The 14,559-nt window shown below is 37.3% G+C and overlaps 2 protein-coding genes across 2 annotated transcripts in view; both read right to left on the bottom strand.

Moving 5' to 3' along the window:
• Positions 1-197, bottom strand: part of LOC105623313 (excitatory amino acid transporter 3) — a 5,506-nt gene extending 5,309 nt beyond the window's left edge. The window contains exon 1 of the mRNA XM_012204711.1: positions 106-197. Within this exon, the coding sequence (XP_012060101.1) occupies positions 106-197 (92 nt within the window). The remainder of the gene's footprint in view (positions 1-105) is intronic.
• A 902-nt stretch (positions 198-1,099) lies between these two features.
• On the bottom strand, positions 1,100-9,431 carry LOC105623243 (ankyrin repeat domain-containing protein 50). Its single transcript, XM_012204641.1, has 14 exons — positions 8,455-9,431; positions 7,075-7,846; positions 6,487-6,660; positions 6,008-6,178; positions 5,547-5,858; positions 4,910-5,231; positions 4,567-4,813; positions 4,087-4,270; positions 3,751-3,967; positions 3,407-3,598; positions 2,762-3,012; positions 1,997-2,532; positions 1,523-1,651; positions 1,100-1,271 (listed from the first exon to the last, which is right to left on the bottom strand). Exons 1-14 carry the CDS (start codon positions 9,429-9,431, stop codon positions 1,100-1,102), a joined length of 4,656 nt encoding a protein of 1,551 aa, XP_012060031.1.
• Positions 9,432-14,559: the final 5,128 nt, after the last annotated feature.

A 14,559-nucleotide genomic window follows, 5' to 3' on the forward strand; every position in this document is an offset into this window, starting at 1 on the left:
AGAATACCTCAAAAGCTGATCAATTTCTCTCGATAACAAGTAACTTTAGTAACTTTTTACTATTTTTAGTAACTTTTACTATTTTTATTCCTGACTGTTGCAAACCGAAGTTTCTTTCCTAAGATCGGTGATTCGGAGACTGGGCAGTGTTTGCGATATTCTGTATAAGCGTCACATACAGGCATACACATACACATGCCCAATACAAATGCGTGTATATGTGTATGCACGTAATATATTAGTGAGATCAGTAAATAATTCCATTAACGTTATATTTATACAAAGTCATGTTTTGTTTAGTTTACATATCTATGTCTACATATACTTTCCCTATGCAAATTAATATTTGGTTTTGTGTGCTACGCGATTTCCGTTGTTCATGTTATATCAGAATATTCACTCTTCCTTCTTCTTCCTTTTTATTTGAGGTAATTTGATTTTGCTCAAATAAACAGAGAAAAATTTGTTTATTGACTTTCGCTTTTTGTTCGCGGCAGATCGCCATCTACGATATTGGCTCGTGGCTCTTCGCCGAGACAATCCATGAGGTACAGCCTATGGCAGCGAAAATAAATACATTTTTTAATTATATTTCATATAATGGTATTTATATAAGTATGTAAATTCACTAAGACAGATCGTATATCCACTAATACAGACTAATTATTATTACGCCATTGTATGAAATTAGATAATTAGACTGCGAAATATGCAAAATACTTAACTGAATATTAACCATTAAACAGTTTTAGCAGTCGATCGTAGTTTAGAGTTAAAAAATAAAATAAAAAGATTGAACTTGCCATCTGTAAATATGCAATTTATACAAAATGCATTTTATGCAAAATATTCAGTTTTTTTTTTATAAATATTCGCAGTCTATTGATAACAGATAATTTAATTAAAAAATGTTTCGTTCAATTAAAAAAAAAATAAAGTATTTTTAAAATTATTTTATAATTACGCTAATAAATCGGCACGCTAAATTCAACCAAACTATATTTCGTGAAATATTATTTAAATGATTTTAAATACTAAGTTATTTGCTGTTGCTTGTAAATTTATTGAAATTATTATATATACAAATATGTACCTGTCCCTACAAGGGAGTTTCCTTACGTGCTTCCGCCTTCCATTGGAATCCATTTACACGTGTTGTAATAGGTTTATTTCTATTTGTAGCATTCTCAATTCCATTTCTAACACCTGCTACTAATCTCATGGCTGGGTTGGATACCAAACCATTACGCTTTGGTTTTACATTGCTTGCACTGAAATGAAATATAGTGATACTTTATACGAAATGTGCTTACGAATAACATATATGTATATTATTTTGTTCCATCGAAGAGTTGACATGACAAGTTAAATGTAAGTTAAAAAGAAAAGTAATAATGTATCAAAATTTTAGAAAAAAAAGAATAACTTTATAGTGACATGTATTTGCTTTTGATCAAGCAATACATTTTTAAATAAACAATGTTAAAACCAATTGATACATAGCATGATAAATATGTCTAACATTGTCGTATGTCCTCCTTGACTACATATTCTATCTTTTTTCGCTCGGGAGGGTTGAAAAAGGAAGGAAAGCCTATCGCTCATGAAGCGGTGTGTCTTCCTTATACGACCATTGTGATTTCTGCAAAGTCTAAAGAATCGCATTGAAAAAAATTAAGATAATAAGTATATTTTTTAATAAAATTTTGATTGAGAAAGATGGAATTATGTACATATGATTTTTGTGGATGATGTGCACGTGTGAAACATAAGACAAATATACATGACGTTTGATTGACACTCGCTGAGTCTTGTGAACGTATGCCTATAAATAATTTACAATTTCTAAAATGTAGTCTGATGTCGTGTCTTGTAGGTGAACAAAAACATTGCACGATGAAAAAACGTTAGTTGTATATGCTGTGGTAAACATAATTAGAGTGTTAGTATAGTGCTTACTTGTGTATATAATTTATTTCTTATTAACTGTGCTTACCTTCCAGGTGTATGATCCGAAACGTGCTTGACATTTCTACCAACACCAGCGCCGCTGTTTCCCAAAATTATTCTCATATGAGTGTCTCGTGTAAAATGCGTGTCAGCCGAATTTCGTTTCTCATCATGCCCGTTCTCCTTATCTTTCCCAATATTCAAGCCTAACATTTCATTCGTTAATTCAAATGGCTTACTAATATTATTCCTATCAATAATCTCAGTTTTGATGTTGATAGGCTCGTAGATGACGGGCGTATGATTGTATCCCATCTGCGTTTTATACGACATATTTGGATTTGCTGCCAGCAACGATACGCCCAGCTGACTCTGTATCACGTTAACTGCTGTTTGAGCACTAGGTGGACTCGTGTTTGTAGGTGAGTAAGGAATAAGACTGTCGCTTAACGGAGAGTGTGGAGGTGAGGCGTATATTGGACTCTGCGGCTCGCTTTTCAAAGGTGACAATAATTTGCTGAGTGGTCGACTCTTTGCTCCCCTTGAGCACTGCTGTAGTTGTTGAGTGAAAGATAACGGTGTCTAAAATTATGAAAATTAAGTAGTTTAGATTTTGTTTTATAGAGAAGAATTAAATAATTTACAAGACATTATTTTTTTAAAAAAGCTAAATAATTTATAAGACATTATTTTTTTAAAAAAGCTAAATAATTTATGTTTTATAAGAATTACATAATATTAATCATAACATAATGATAAAATAAATTGCTTTAATTTCATCATTCAATAAGCGATAAATGTTGTCACGTACTTTAATTACCTGACAATTAACCATCGAGTTCTGATTGAATTTTCCTTGATCGCTCTTAGTGCTGCCAGTTAAATTACTGCTCGATTTGCTATTGCTAGAATTGTTGCCTAAAGAAACACAACTGCGTCGTTTCGTTGAGTCTGGCGATTCCGCTGGACTGTATTGCGTCGATAGAGGATTTAGAATTGCCGATGAAGGTTTAGTTTCAGCCGTTGAATTAGATGTGACAGAAGTAGCACTACTACTACCACCTAAAAATTATGCAGCGTTATATTACTGTTTCAATTTTCGATTAACATATCAAAAGAGATTTCGGTAAAAAATTTATTATCATAAATAAAAAAGAAACAAAATTCTATTGAAATAATAAATTTCAGATTCAACAATTTTTTATCTCTTGCAGAAAAGAAAAGATAGGAGGATAGTGATTTAGCATATGTTTTGTTTCGAATAGTGTTTTCAATGGATTTGAATCGAATCGAAATTAGTTAACCCGAAAGTGTCATAAATTCGTTCAATCAGAAACCAAAGTAGAGCATGTGATGTCATTAATCGACGTCAGATTGATTCAAACTCACTGCAGTTGAAAATGCTATAAATGTGTACAAGACAATGAATTAATAGAAAACGAGACTATCAATTAACCTCCATTGATACCAGGCCTCAAACTGCGTTGATTCGCAGAATGCTCTTCCAACAGCCTGACAACTGTATCGTGACCGCTTTTAGCTGCTACTTTAATAGCGTTACGTCCACAGTGATCGGAGTGATTAGGGTCAGCTCCATGGTTCAAAAGCGCCCGAACACAGTGTTCGTGTCCTTCCTGAGCAGCTATACCTAAAAATTGCATTCTCCTATCATCTAACATACCCTAGTTTTATAAGAGAGCTACAACTAGTTATATATAAAAAAGTTATAAAAAAATAATTTTATATAGTCGATGTATAGTTTATTCATATGATTGTAGATATTGTTCATGATTAATGTACCTAGAGCCGTTGCACCTTGATTACAAGTGTGATCAGGAGTGGCACCATGTTCCAAGAGCAATCTAACAATCGCTGCATGACCTTGCCAAGCAGCCGAATGAAGCGGTGTTCTATTTTCATTGTCACAAGCGTTCACGCTAGCTGCTCCCTCGGTTAGCAACAATGCTACCATTTCCACGTGTCCTTGCCAGGCGCTTACATGTAATGACGTTCTACCCTGTAGAACACAAATATAATAACTATCAATTCCAGGAGTATACATGTAAAACGCGAATCATTTCAGATATTAAAATAAAAATTGAGTAACTTCTTTCAACGCGACTAATGATTACTTACTTCTGAATCTCTACCTTCTACATCCGCGTTCGCATGTTCGAGTAAAAACCTCGCCATAGCTAATCTGTTTTCTAATGCGAGTATATAAAGAGTGCTTCTTCCATCGGCATCTTTCGCGTTAACATCAGCATTATGAGATAACAATATCTTCACTGTATCATAATGTCCTTCCAGAGCCGCGAGTCTATAAATATGTAAGAGAAAATTCATAAAAAATATCTACAATTTTATTTATAATCTTATTTGTGTAGATTAAGGAGATTTAATTCATAAATTATTAGAGAGAAACATCTAAATCTATCTTAAAAGAAAAAGCCAATCTTTCCCAAATGCATAAATTACTTGTCTTTTACAAACTAATTGGATTATAGTCTGTAAGATGCGATCGTAGCTTTTTCTCGATTAATTAAAAATTAAGTTTTAAAATAATAAATTGTATAACAGTATATAACATCATAAATTATTATATCAGCACAGTACCTTAAAGCGGTTTTACCATCATGGGCATGCTGATCTATAGGCGCGTTGTGTTGTTTCAGCAATCTCTCTACCAATGACGTGTGCCCTTCCTGTGCTGCGAGCATAATAGCGCTCTTTCCATCATTGTCCGTCTCGTCAATCTTCGCGCCAGCCTCCAGTAACGCTTCACAAACATCGATGTGACCCTCGAATGCCGCATAGTGTAGTGGGGTCCAGCCAGAATTGTCTCTATGTTGCTCATCTAGGCCTTATGTAGAAATTACATCTCTTTATACACTTATGATGGAGAGACAGAGATCAAGCACAATATGCTTGCGCCAGTTAAACTAATTCTACAATGTACCTCTGGCGAGCAATTGCTTCACGACGTCCGTGCCGCCCTGGGCAGCAGCTACGCTGAGAACGATTCTGCCTTCGTTGTCTATAGTGTCGACGCAGCAGCCCCAGTACAGTAAGAGCTTGACGACCGAGCCGTGTCCCATACTCGCGGCCGCCCACAAAGGCGTCCTCCCAGTGACGTCGCAATGATCCATATCCGCGTCGAATTCCAAAAGCAAATCGCAAACGTCGCGATGACCCTCGAACGCGGCGACTAGCAGCGGAGTCATGCCGTCTTTGTCTTCGTGATCCACGGTGGCACCTCGCTCTAAAAGTATCGTAACTACCTGCGACAGACAAAATTAACATACAATATACATTAACACACAATATATATTACTATTTAATATAATCTGTTTAATATATAATATAATATATCTAATATATTAAATTTTACTTATATTGCATATGAATTATTTTAATCAAAACCATTTTCATCACATTTATAGAACAGAATTATATTAAGTTATCAATGAATTCAAAAATTCTCGTATACTAAAGATTCTCTGATGATGAAGAGTACACCGAACTATATTATAGTTTAATGTAAACTTTATATATAGTTATGTGTATGTGTGTTATTCATGTGTGTCCGGTCGAACCTTTACATATCCGTGATTGGCAGGAACACATAGCGCGGCAACGCTGAGTGCAGTTCTGCCGTCGCTGTCCGCGTGATCGATTTCAGCACCGAAATCCAAAAGATGTTCCACGATCTCATTATGACCCATATATGCTGCGGCGATTAAAGCAGTTCTACCTTCATCGTCTGTTCTGTTAACGTCCGCGCCGTGTTTTAAGAGAGCCTTAACGATATCCTCATGACCGCCCCATGCGGCGGCTCTTAATGCAGTTCGTTGATCCCAATCCGCGCAATCTACCATAGCCCCGTGTTTCAGAAGTTGTTCGACCACCTGAAACAGAACTCGTGAGAAACACCTGTTTCATTTATGATTCGCGAGATCTGTAATTTAATGGTCTTACTATCTCTTACATGTATATAATGCGGAGTTAATGAGACTTGCATATGTTCTTAGAAATTCGCCACTTAATCTAATTATACCTGAGTATGCCCTCCCCAGGCAGCGGCCCTGAGGGCGGTCCAGCCGTCACAGTCTGCATGATCCGCCCTCGCACCGGCAGCTAAAAGAACACGCACCACATCCGAGTAACCATGTCTGGCGGCCAAGTTCAGTGGCGTTTGTCCATTACGGTCGACCGCTTCCAATTTTGCCTGAAATCCATCAAATTATTTCTATAATATTATAATATTATAATATTATATTTCTATAATATTATATGGAAAAAAAATGAAAATAGATGTTTTACTTTTAAAAATGGATGACATTTAATTTAAAAAATTATTCTTTGCAAAAAAATGCATAAAACTTGGAAACAAGATTTTAGAAAAATGCACAAAATTGGAAATTAAATTTATAATTAATAATTTTGATATGCTTGATTATTTAGTTTGTAATATGGTTAAGGTAATAACTCTCTTAATTAGTTAAAATTTTTAATTTGAAATTATAGTTTGCATACCTGAGGACAGGCTGCAAGCGCCAATTCCAGAAGAGATGCATTGCCGTCGGCGGCTAAAGTGTGTAACACCGTTCGTCCGTAAGAGTCTGTTTGATTGATATCTCCGCTTTCACCGAGAAGCTCAGTTAGCGGTTCACTTGGAGATTCATCAATGGGACTCACATCTTGCGAAACCTTTGTGTAGGAAACGCGAGATTAAATTTTCCGTCGCTACAATTTTTAATTACAAAATTTTTATTACAAATATTTTCCATAATTAATAAACTATGGTGTAGCGTTATCGAATTATGTATTATGAGTCATACCACATTGACGACATATGGAACTTAATAATGCTTGAAATTTTCTATAAGTCGCATTGTTCTCTCTTATCATAAATATAGTATACTGACCTCAAAAAACTAGATTAGATATTGTTTTATCATAATTTCCTGTTTTCATGTTTCCAACATAATTAGAGATTAGATATCTATTACTATTATATTCAACACAGCATCCCGAAAGGTTTTAAAAATAGTATTCGTATTCAAAATGAACTTTAACTATCTTAAATGAATTAGATTTTTATTTTAATAAAAAGAACACTACCTGACTAGAAGAAATAGCATCTTTGCTAACATCATCATCAATCGTTTTCTCAGAAGGTTTAGCGCCAGTATCAATTAGCAATTTCAGAAGTTTAACATCCTGCCTGGGCCAAAGAATGCATTCGGAGCTATCCAGATAACAGCCTTCGATGGGCGCGTTACTACCAATCATCCAGAGTACTTGAAGAGTGTAGACATCTAACGTGGTGTTAACCGGAATGCTCGTTATAACACGTTGCAGATGTTGTGCCAGTACGCAGATCTCGTCGGGATTGAGCTCGGGGCCGCGTAGAGTGTAGTAGGCCGCCAGCATGGCATGACCCTCAGTGGCCGAACAAAGATACTTCTGGGTGCAGTGCTTCACGTCCAATAGCCATTCGGCGAAGCTGTGATGAAAAAGCATCAATGCACCGGCACGCGAGACCGATATCACCCGTCGCAGCAAATGAAGCCGGCGATTGAAGTCCTCCACGGTGATGCCGACGCAAGCCGTCTTCACACTCTCGTACAGAATCTCTTGAGTGATGGGCAATTTGGCGGCGAGTATAACATTGAGTAGAGGCTGCACCTTGCTGAATTGCTTCCTGCTGAAGAGTCGCTGGCAGAGCCAGAGATATAGGCCGTTCAGCGTTCCCGGTATCTCTCGCACTTCGCGCAAAACAATAAAATTCTCCGCCACGCCATCGAGAACTTTCTCCAGATACAGAAAGCAACCGTTGCTCTTTATGTGCAGCTGGTTCAGCATCTCGGCGGTGTCACGCGAGATGTGCTGCCTGTGAAAGTAGTTTATGGAAATATTAGCGAAACGATTATTCACGAGTGACAAGTAAAATGTAAGTTTAAATATCATTGTTGTTGTTAATAAACATAAACTGTGTGCCATTTAAATGTGTTTAACATATTCATTTATTAGAATATAATTTTCTCTCACAGAATTAAAAAGAATTAAAAAGAGAATTTTTTTATCTTTTCTCAATTTTCTCAAAAATGACTATCAATAAAATTAATGCAAATGTATTAATTGATTTGTTTTAACTATTTGATGATATGAAGTTTAATACTTCTACCATCAGCAATAGAGATCTTCAAAAACAGAAATGTCTTATTGTTCCTATACAATAAAATTATATTGAAAATTATATTGAAAAAATTCTAGTATACACTTGTTAAAGTTTTAATCAATTTAATCATCATAAAAGTCGGATTTTATGTATTTTCAACAGATTTAAATATTACCTACTAAAATTCACAATCAAAATATCGATACTTTTAAAGGTTACCGGTAAAGGATTAATAAAAAAATTCGTTCAAGCAGATAACAAATACAAATAGTTGACGAGAATTAAATGTCCTAGATGCACAACAATTATCCTGTTGTTACCTAAGCGCGTCTTCCTGATCCAGCCGCGCGAGGATATATTGCTGAACATCCCTAACGACCTGGGACTTTCTTAGGTCGTCCAGTGAGATCTTGCGAAAGCCGGTGAACATACGCGATATAGTCTTACTCTGTCGTCGAGCAGTGCAAACTAACAAAAGCCATTGTGGGAATAGATGGTGATGATTAGCCAGCAATTCAGCTATTGTACGACTGACATTATCATTTTCTCTCCGAGAGTCCCTAGTGCCAGTTTGCGGTGGATTCAATGTCTGGCCCTCGTCAATAGAGTCCACTAGCAAGAAGAGACAGTTCTTTGGCGGCTCGACTTCCAACAGCGGGAAAAGCAAAGCCTTCTTCAGAGCGTCGTCCGGATCTCGGTCCAGAACGTCCGGTTGCAACGCGGCCTGTATCTCCGGATCGGTCCGCAGCTTCTCGGCGTAGGCCTCCGCGACGGCCTCCCTGGACGTGAGAGGCGGTGCAGTTGCGACGATCGTCGTCGTCGTCGTAGTCGGTGTCGTCGTCGTAGGCATTGCCATCGCCATTGTCGTCGTCGTTGTCGTCGCCGTCGCCGTTGTCGTCGCTGTGAGCATCGTTGAAGTGACCGTAGTCGTGGCTGCATTCGCTGGCGAGATGGGCGTGGACGACGCTCGATGTTGAGAGCCGTCTGAGCTTGCCTGAAGCAATTGGGCCACTAGAGACCGCACAAATTGAGCGGGTGACAGAGAGGCCTCGCTTCTAGCCTGACAGAAGTGTCGGGCTAGCAGACGACGATTCAGTGACCGCTGATGCCTCGCGGAAGCGCCGCTTGACGGCCACGCCAATTCGGCGCAGAGAGCCGTCTTCCCGCTTCCCGGTCCGCCTACGATCAGAGCACCGCACGTCTTCGATTGCGGCCTCTGCTCCAGGCAGTGCGACAGCTTCGTGAAGGCCCATTCTCGGCAGAAGAAACGCTTCTTCTCGATCACCGGCGCCGCCATCTCGACGTCCTGATATCTCTCTTCTCCTGTTTCTCCTTGGCGCGATGAAACCGCTTCGCGCGATTGAGTTTATCGGAGTTTCCTAGTGTAAATCGATTGGCGTAAGTAGATCTTTGGCATGAGTTTCACTATATCGGTTTCAATCGAAATGTTTAGCTCGTCTACACGTATCTGATCGGATATCTGATCGGATAAGCTGTTCTCTCTTCTATCTCGCTCTCTCCGGAGTATCGCGACTAAATGCAGATCTGGTGTAAATGATGAGATGGGTGGCGGTTCAGATCGGCTTAAGTGCAGCGACAAGATTGACCTGGCTGCGTTGCTCTGTCAACGGAACATTGGTGGGAGCCCCAGGGGGCTCTGAGGCTTCCTCTGACTCCATTCAGGCTTCTCATCGCCTTATAGCCGCCTTGTAACAATGCGCTTCGCGTCCTTGCATGCTATCTGAAACAAAAGAAAATCTCTTTTCCTTCTTGTTCTCTCTGTTCCTCGAGCACTTTGTGAATGCTTATAAAAAGTAGAATGATGGACATAAAATTAATTTCTCGCCACAAAATGATGACCGAGATAAAATTGCCTTCAAACAAAAAGGAATAGAGGAATCTACGTTAAAACACGCAAGGTACTTCTCGTTAAAGTATATTCGGACGCAACAATTACGCGGCTGCGGCAAAATACTCGTTTACATCACGATAGACACGGTAATGTAGTAGTAGTTAATAAAATAAATTCAGAGGACTTTCATCGCCGTATAAATACATAGCTCGCGTTTACGCAAGTAATTTGGATATATCATGCGCGACATATCTCTAGCAGACTTTTAAAAGATTTTCCTTCTCCGATTCTCGTCGCAATTAAGTGGTCCAACTAACCGTCTAATTGATTCGCTTAGTGTTAATCTTTAAACTAGGCGCGTTTTCTGGAGGCTGGATAGCCCTTCTTCCCAGACTTTAATCATTACCGTCCCAACTTGGCGCGATTTTGCCCGGAGGTAAAACGATATTAAGTTAAGACAGTCTTCCGTTTAACAAGATAGATTAGCGCGCTGTTAATGCGATAATTAATAATCCTAACACGATGGAAAGTTCGACGACCTCGCCCATCGCGTTCCGCCGGATGCGTTTATATCGCATTGAAGGATAAATATCGTATTACGGCGAGCAGTGCGGGTTTCTCGCAATCTTTCCGCATTTAACGATTTTTATTGGTAGGAGCTCGCCGAGGATTTTTACTTTTTATTTGGAAAACCAGCTTTCCTCGCAACTCGTTCACATTCAAATGGCTTTGACTTTATATAAACTGATATAACGTTTGTTAATTTTTGTGTAATCTGGGCATGTCTTGCGTTCGTGGCTTTTATTATTTAAGATGCTAAGTTAATGTAATTAAAATTTCATTACATCGTAAATTTCGACTGTGAATACTGCACAGATGAGGGTTAATCACGATTGAGCGTGAGATTTGCGTCTCCGACAATCTCGTTAAAGAGAATCTTTGAGGCCGAAACGTCCGACGATTTTAGAATGTAACAGCTTTTAAATATATAATAAATTAAAACAATTTTTGCGTTCAAATAACGATGTTACTCTTATTTGCCAAACTATTTCTAAATTCTAATAATTCTAATAAAATTTGGACAATTCAGTTGTCCTTGCTGACACTCGTTTCTGGCAACAGATGTACGTTCTGCAAGAAAGCGCACCCTTTTTCTGCCTCTCTCCCTCTTTTTCTCTCGTTCTGATAAATTATAAATACGTTCCCGCCGCATATCACGAATCGATTCGATTACATGTCCGAGACCGTTAGCGTATAATTGTGTTACGCGCGATGAAATTGCCACATGACCATTTTTGACCATCGCTATCACCGAGCTCTCTCTTTCTCTCTCCCATTTTTTGTCCCTCCTTCCCTCTAACAACGTGGGAAAATGTGTTGCGCGAGAAAACGCGAAAACGGTTTTCGCCGAAAGCCACAAATCCGACTGTCACGTCGACCGATACACGTACATATATTGTACATATATGTGCATACGTGGATGTAACGAAAGATCGTTCGGCACGTCGACCCGCGAACGCAGGGACGAAGGACCGCAAATCTAACTCGTACCGTACCCGGAAACTAACGCGATAAATTTCGCGTTTATCCGCCCGGCCGCTGAGAGAGGCAATCGCGGGCACAGCCCGATATTTCCCTCTATTTTCTTAATTGGACAACTGCTTACGATCTTTCCGTAGCCAAGATTCAAATTAAAATTCTATTAAAAGTAAAATCCGCTTGAAATTAATGAAGATAAACGGCTTCTCTGGCTCGTCCGGTGGCTGAAACTGAAACCGAATTTCAGCGAATGTTAGCATTGAGAAAGGAGTCGCGACGATGTCTGGGATATTTTTTTTTTTAAAAAAAGGATCATTGCTCGTTTTTACAATTACCGTTACCTGAATTCAAGGTATTTCCTGTCTTGATTTATTCTATAGATGTAATAAGAATAGACTGCGCATTCTTATGAAATTGTCAGACTAGAAAGAGTGAGGTAGCTTGAAGCATCGATCTTTGTCTTTCTCCCTCTCTCTTTCTGCCCTTGTCTATTACATTGTACCATATTATATTTAATTTTATTTCCTTTTATTTCTTATTTAATTTAATTTTTTTCATCTCCGTATAATATTTTTTTTAATTCCTATGCTAATATTCTACTTATTTGTAAATTTTTTTGTCCTGTATTTCCTAATTTCCATATTTTACGTCTCTCCAAATTTTTGCGCCAACAAATTCTTTATTAATTTTCTTATTTTGCATTTTTTATTCTTGAACGTTATTTACTTTTTCTGTAAATTCTTAGAATGTTTATAGAACATAATAAACGCTTTATCTATATATCTATCTCTTTCTCTCTCTTTCTTTTCTAACTGAACAAAATAAGACTGCTAAAAACAAGAAATGTGCAGTCCTATTATATCTATAATTATATATTATTACTTGATATAAGAATGCCAGTTATTATTATAATCTTGTGTACAATAGTTGAATATAATTTGGAGAAAATTTCTAATCAAGGGCAAATTTTTAATAGCGACTTTGTATATTGGCTTATAAAATTTGAGGTCAATTTCTGATTGGCTATAAATGTCATCATTCTTTGAACTACTGCGCATCCACGGGAATGTTATACTTAGTATTCTTACATCATGATTTATTCGTCTGCGTTGAGACGGAGACCAAACTTGCTTGTTCGGGCGTAAAGTTGATAACTGTGTCGCGCTTCGCGGTTCATTCATTTCGGCGACATTTACCGTGAGACTTGTAAGCAGCCACGGGACTTGGAAACTCGCGGTAAGGTAAATGCACGCTTACATACACATACACACATACGAAACTGACGTTTCGTAAACGCCTCGGTAAATGCCACAAGGCTCGACCTATATTCCCACAATGGCCGCCGACCCGTTTATTATTAGATGCGGAGGCACACAACGCCATAAAGATGACACCGTCAATGTGCGCGCATTGCATTGTTGCCTCGATGCAACCAGAACTAACATTGACAACCCCCTCGGTTGTCTTTCTCCCCTAACCGGCGATCATTATGGCCGAATGATACGTCGTAACCGTGGACGAGAAACGAGACGAAGCGAGAACCTGTTTCATACGAGAAAATCCCCACCATGCTCAGTTAATTAAACTCCTTGAGGAAGTGCGCATCGAAATTGAAACCATTTATTTTCTACTGGACTGTATTTAATGGAGATAATTAATATTTTAATCGCGACACTGATGACAAATTACAGATCATATCCGGAAATATGGAGAGAAATATTCACGTCTTTGATAATAGTTTCACGTAGAGCAATTACTTTACTTTAGATATTTTCGCACAATTAAATGTATATAGACCGTGTTCAATAAAAAATAAAAATTGATTATGTCTAATAAATAAATATTGATCATGTCTAATAAAAAATTAATTGATTGCTGTAATAAAACGCGAATCTGTATGAAAAATTGTTCTTGACGGAAGAGCCTACAACACTAATAACAGTAATAATTGATAAACAAAGTGTCGCCTATTTTCTTTTCTTATAATATAGAAATGTCATTTAGGACATATTTCATTCGGTTTAAAAGAAATAAAACAATGCAAGACAATTTGAATAATTTTATTTGAAAAACTGATTGTCACAATAAAACACCATTTTATGAAAAATTGTTTTTGATAGAAGTTTACATATTAACCAAGAAATGGAAAAACACTGTCTATTGTCATTTTTTTTTTATGAGAACATCTGTTACGTATTTTATTTAATTCAGAAAAATTGAAATGCCAAAAAATTTAAATAATTTTGTTATAATAAATAAAATACGATTCTATGGAACTGTTCTTGACGGAAGTCCACGTACTAATAACTGAGGAAGGAGGATATTGCCTACTTTTACTTTTTCCATGGGAATGTCTATTACAATACATGTTTCATTACACGTTTTAAAAGAAATAAAACACCTACAATTTAAATGTTATTTGAAAAACTGATTGCCACAATAAAACACGATTCTATGAAGACTATTCGAACGATGAGTCCAGAGAAAAGGTTACTTCAATTTAAAGAAATTTTCTTTACTATAATATTAAATTCTTTACTATAATATTAAAGAAAAAATTTCTTTAATTTACATGTTATTTAAAATCAAATAAAATTTATTCGATTTAAAGAAATTGTGTTCAAATCCAAGAAATAACATTCAAATCATGATTAATAAATAAATTTTGATTTAAAAAAATAACGTTTAAATCAAAGAAATTTTTTCTTTAATCATATAGCAAAGAAAATTTCTTTAAATCGAAGCAATCTTTTCTCTGGGCCCATGTGCTAATAACAAAGGAATGTTGCCTATTTTCATTTTTTTTTTCCCGGAATGTCACATTATATATTTTATCTGATTCAAAAAAATTGAAACGATGCAAGATGATTTGAATAATTTTATTCGCGAACCTGCTTCCCCGCGTATGCGACAGGCAGAAGGGGTTGGAAACGTCATGGTTGTAAGCGAACAAAGGGGGCTGGGAAGAAAGGAGACAGCGCCCGATGTTTCCTTTCTCACGTTATGCTTTTCTCCCTTGTCTTGCACCCCTAAC

This window comes from Atta cephalotes (assembly GCF_000143395.1).
Source record: "Atta cephalotes unplaced genomic scaffold scaffold00055, whole genome shotgun sequence".
Taxonomy (NCBI): Eukaryota; Metazoa; Arthropoda; class Insecta; order Hymenoptera; family Formicidae; genus Atta; species Atta cephalotes.

Coding starts and splice junctions, on each gene's coding strand:
- LOC105623243 (XM_012204641.1), bottom strand. CDS start 9,431: ATGGCGGCGCCGGTGATCGAGAAGAAGCGTTTCTTCTGCCGAGAATGG. Junction 4,814..4,909: donor GAAGCAATTGCTCGCCAGAG/GTACATTGTAGA, acceptor TTTCTACATAAG/GCCTAGATGAGCAACATAGA. Junction 2,533..2,761: donor TTAATTGTCAGGTAATTAAA/GTACGTGACAAC, acceptor TCATAATTTTAG/ACACCGTTATCTTTCACTCA.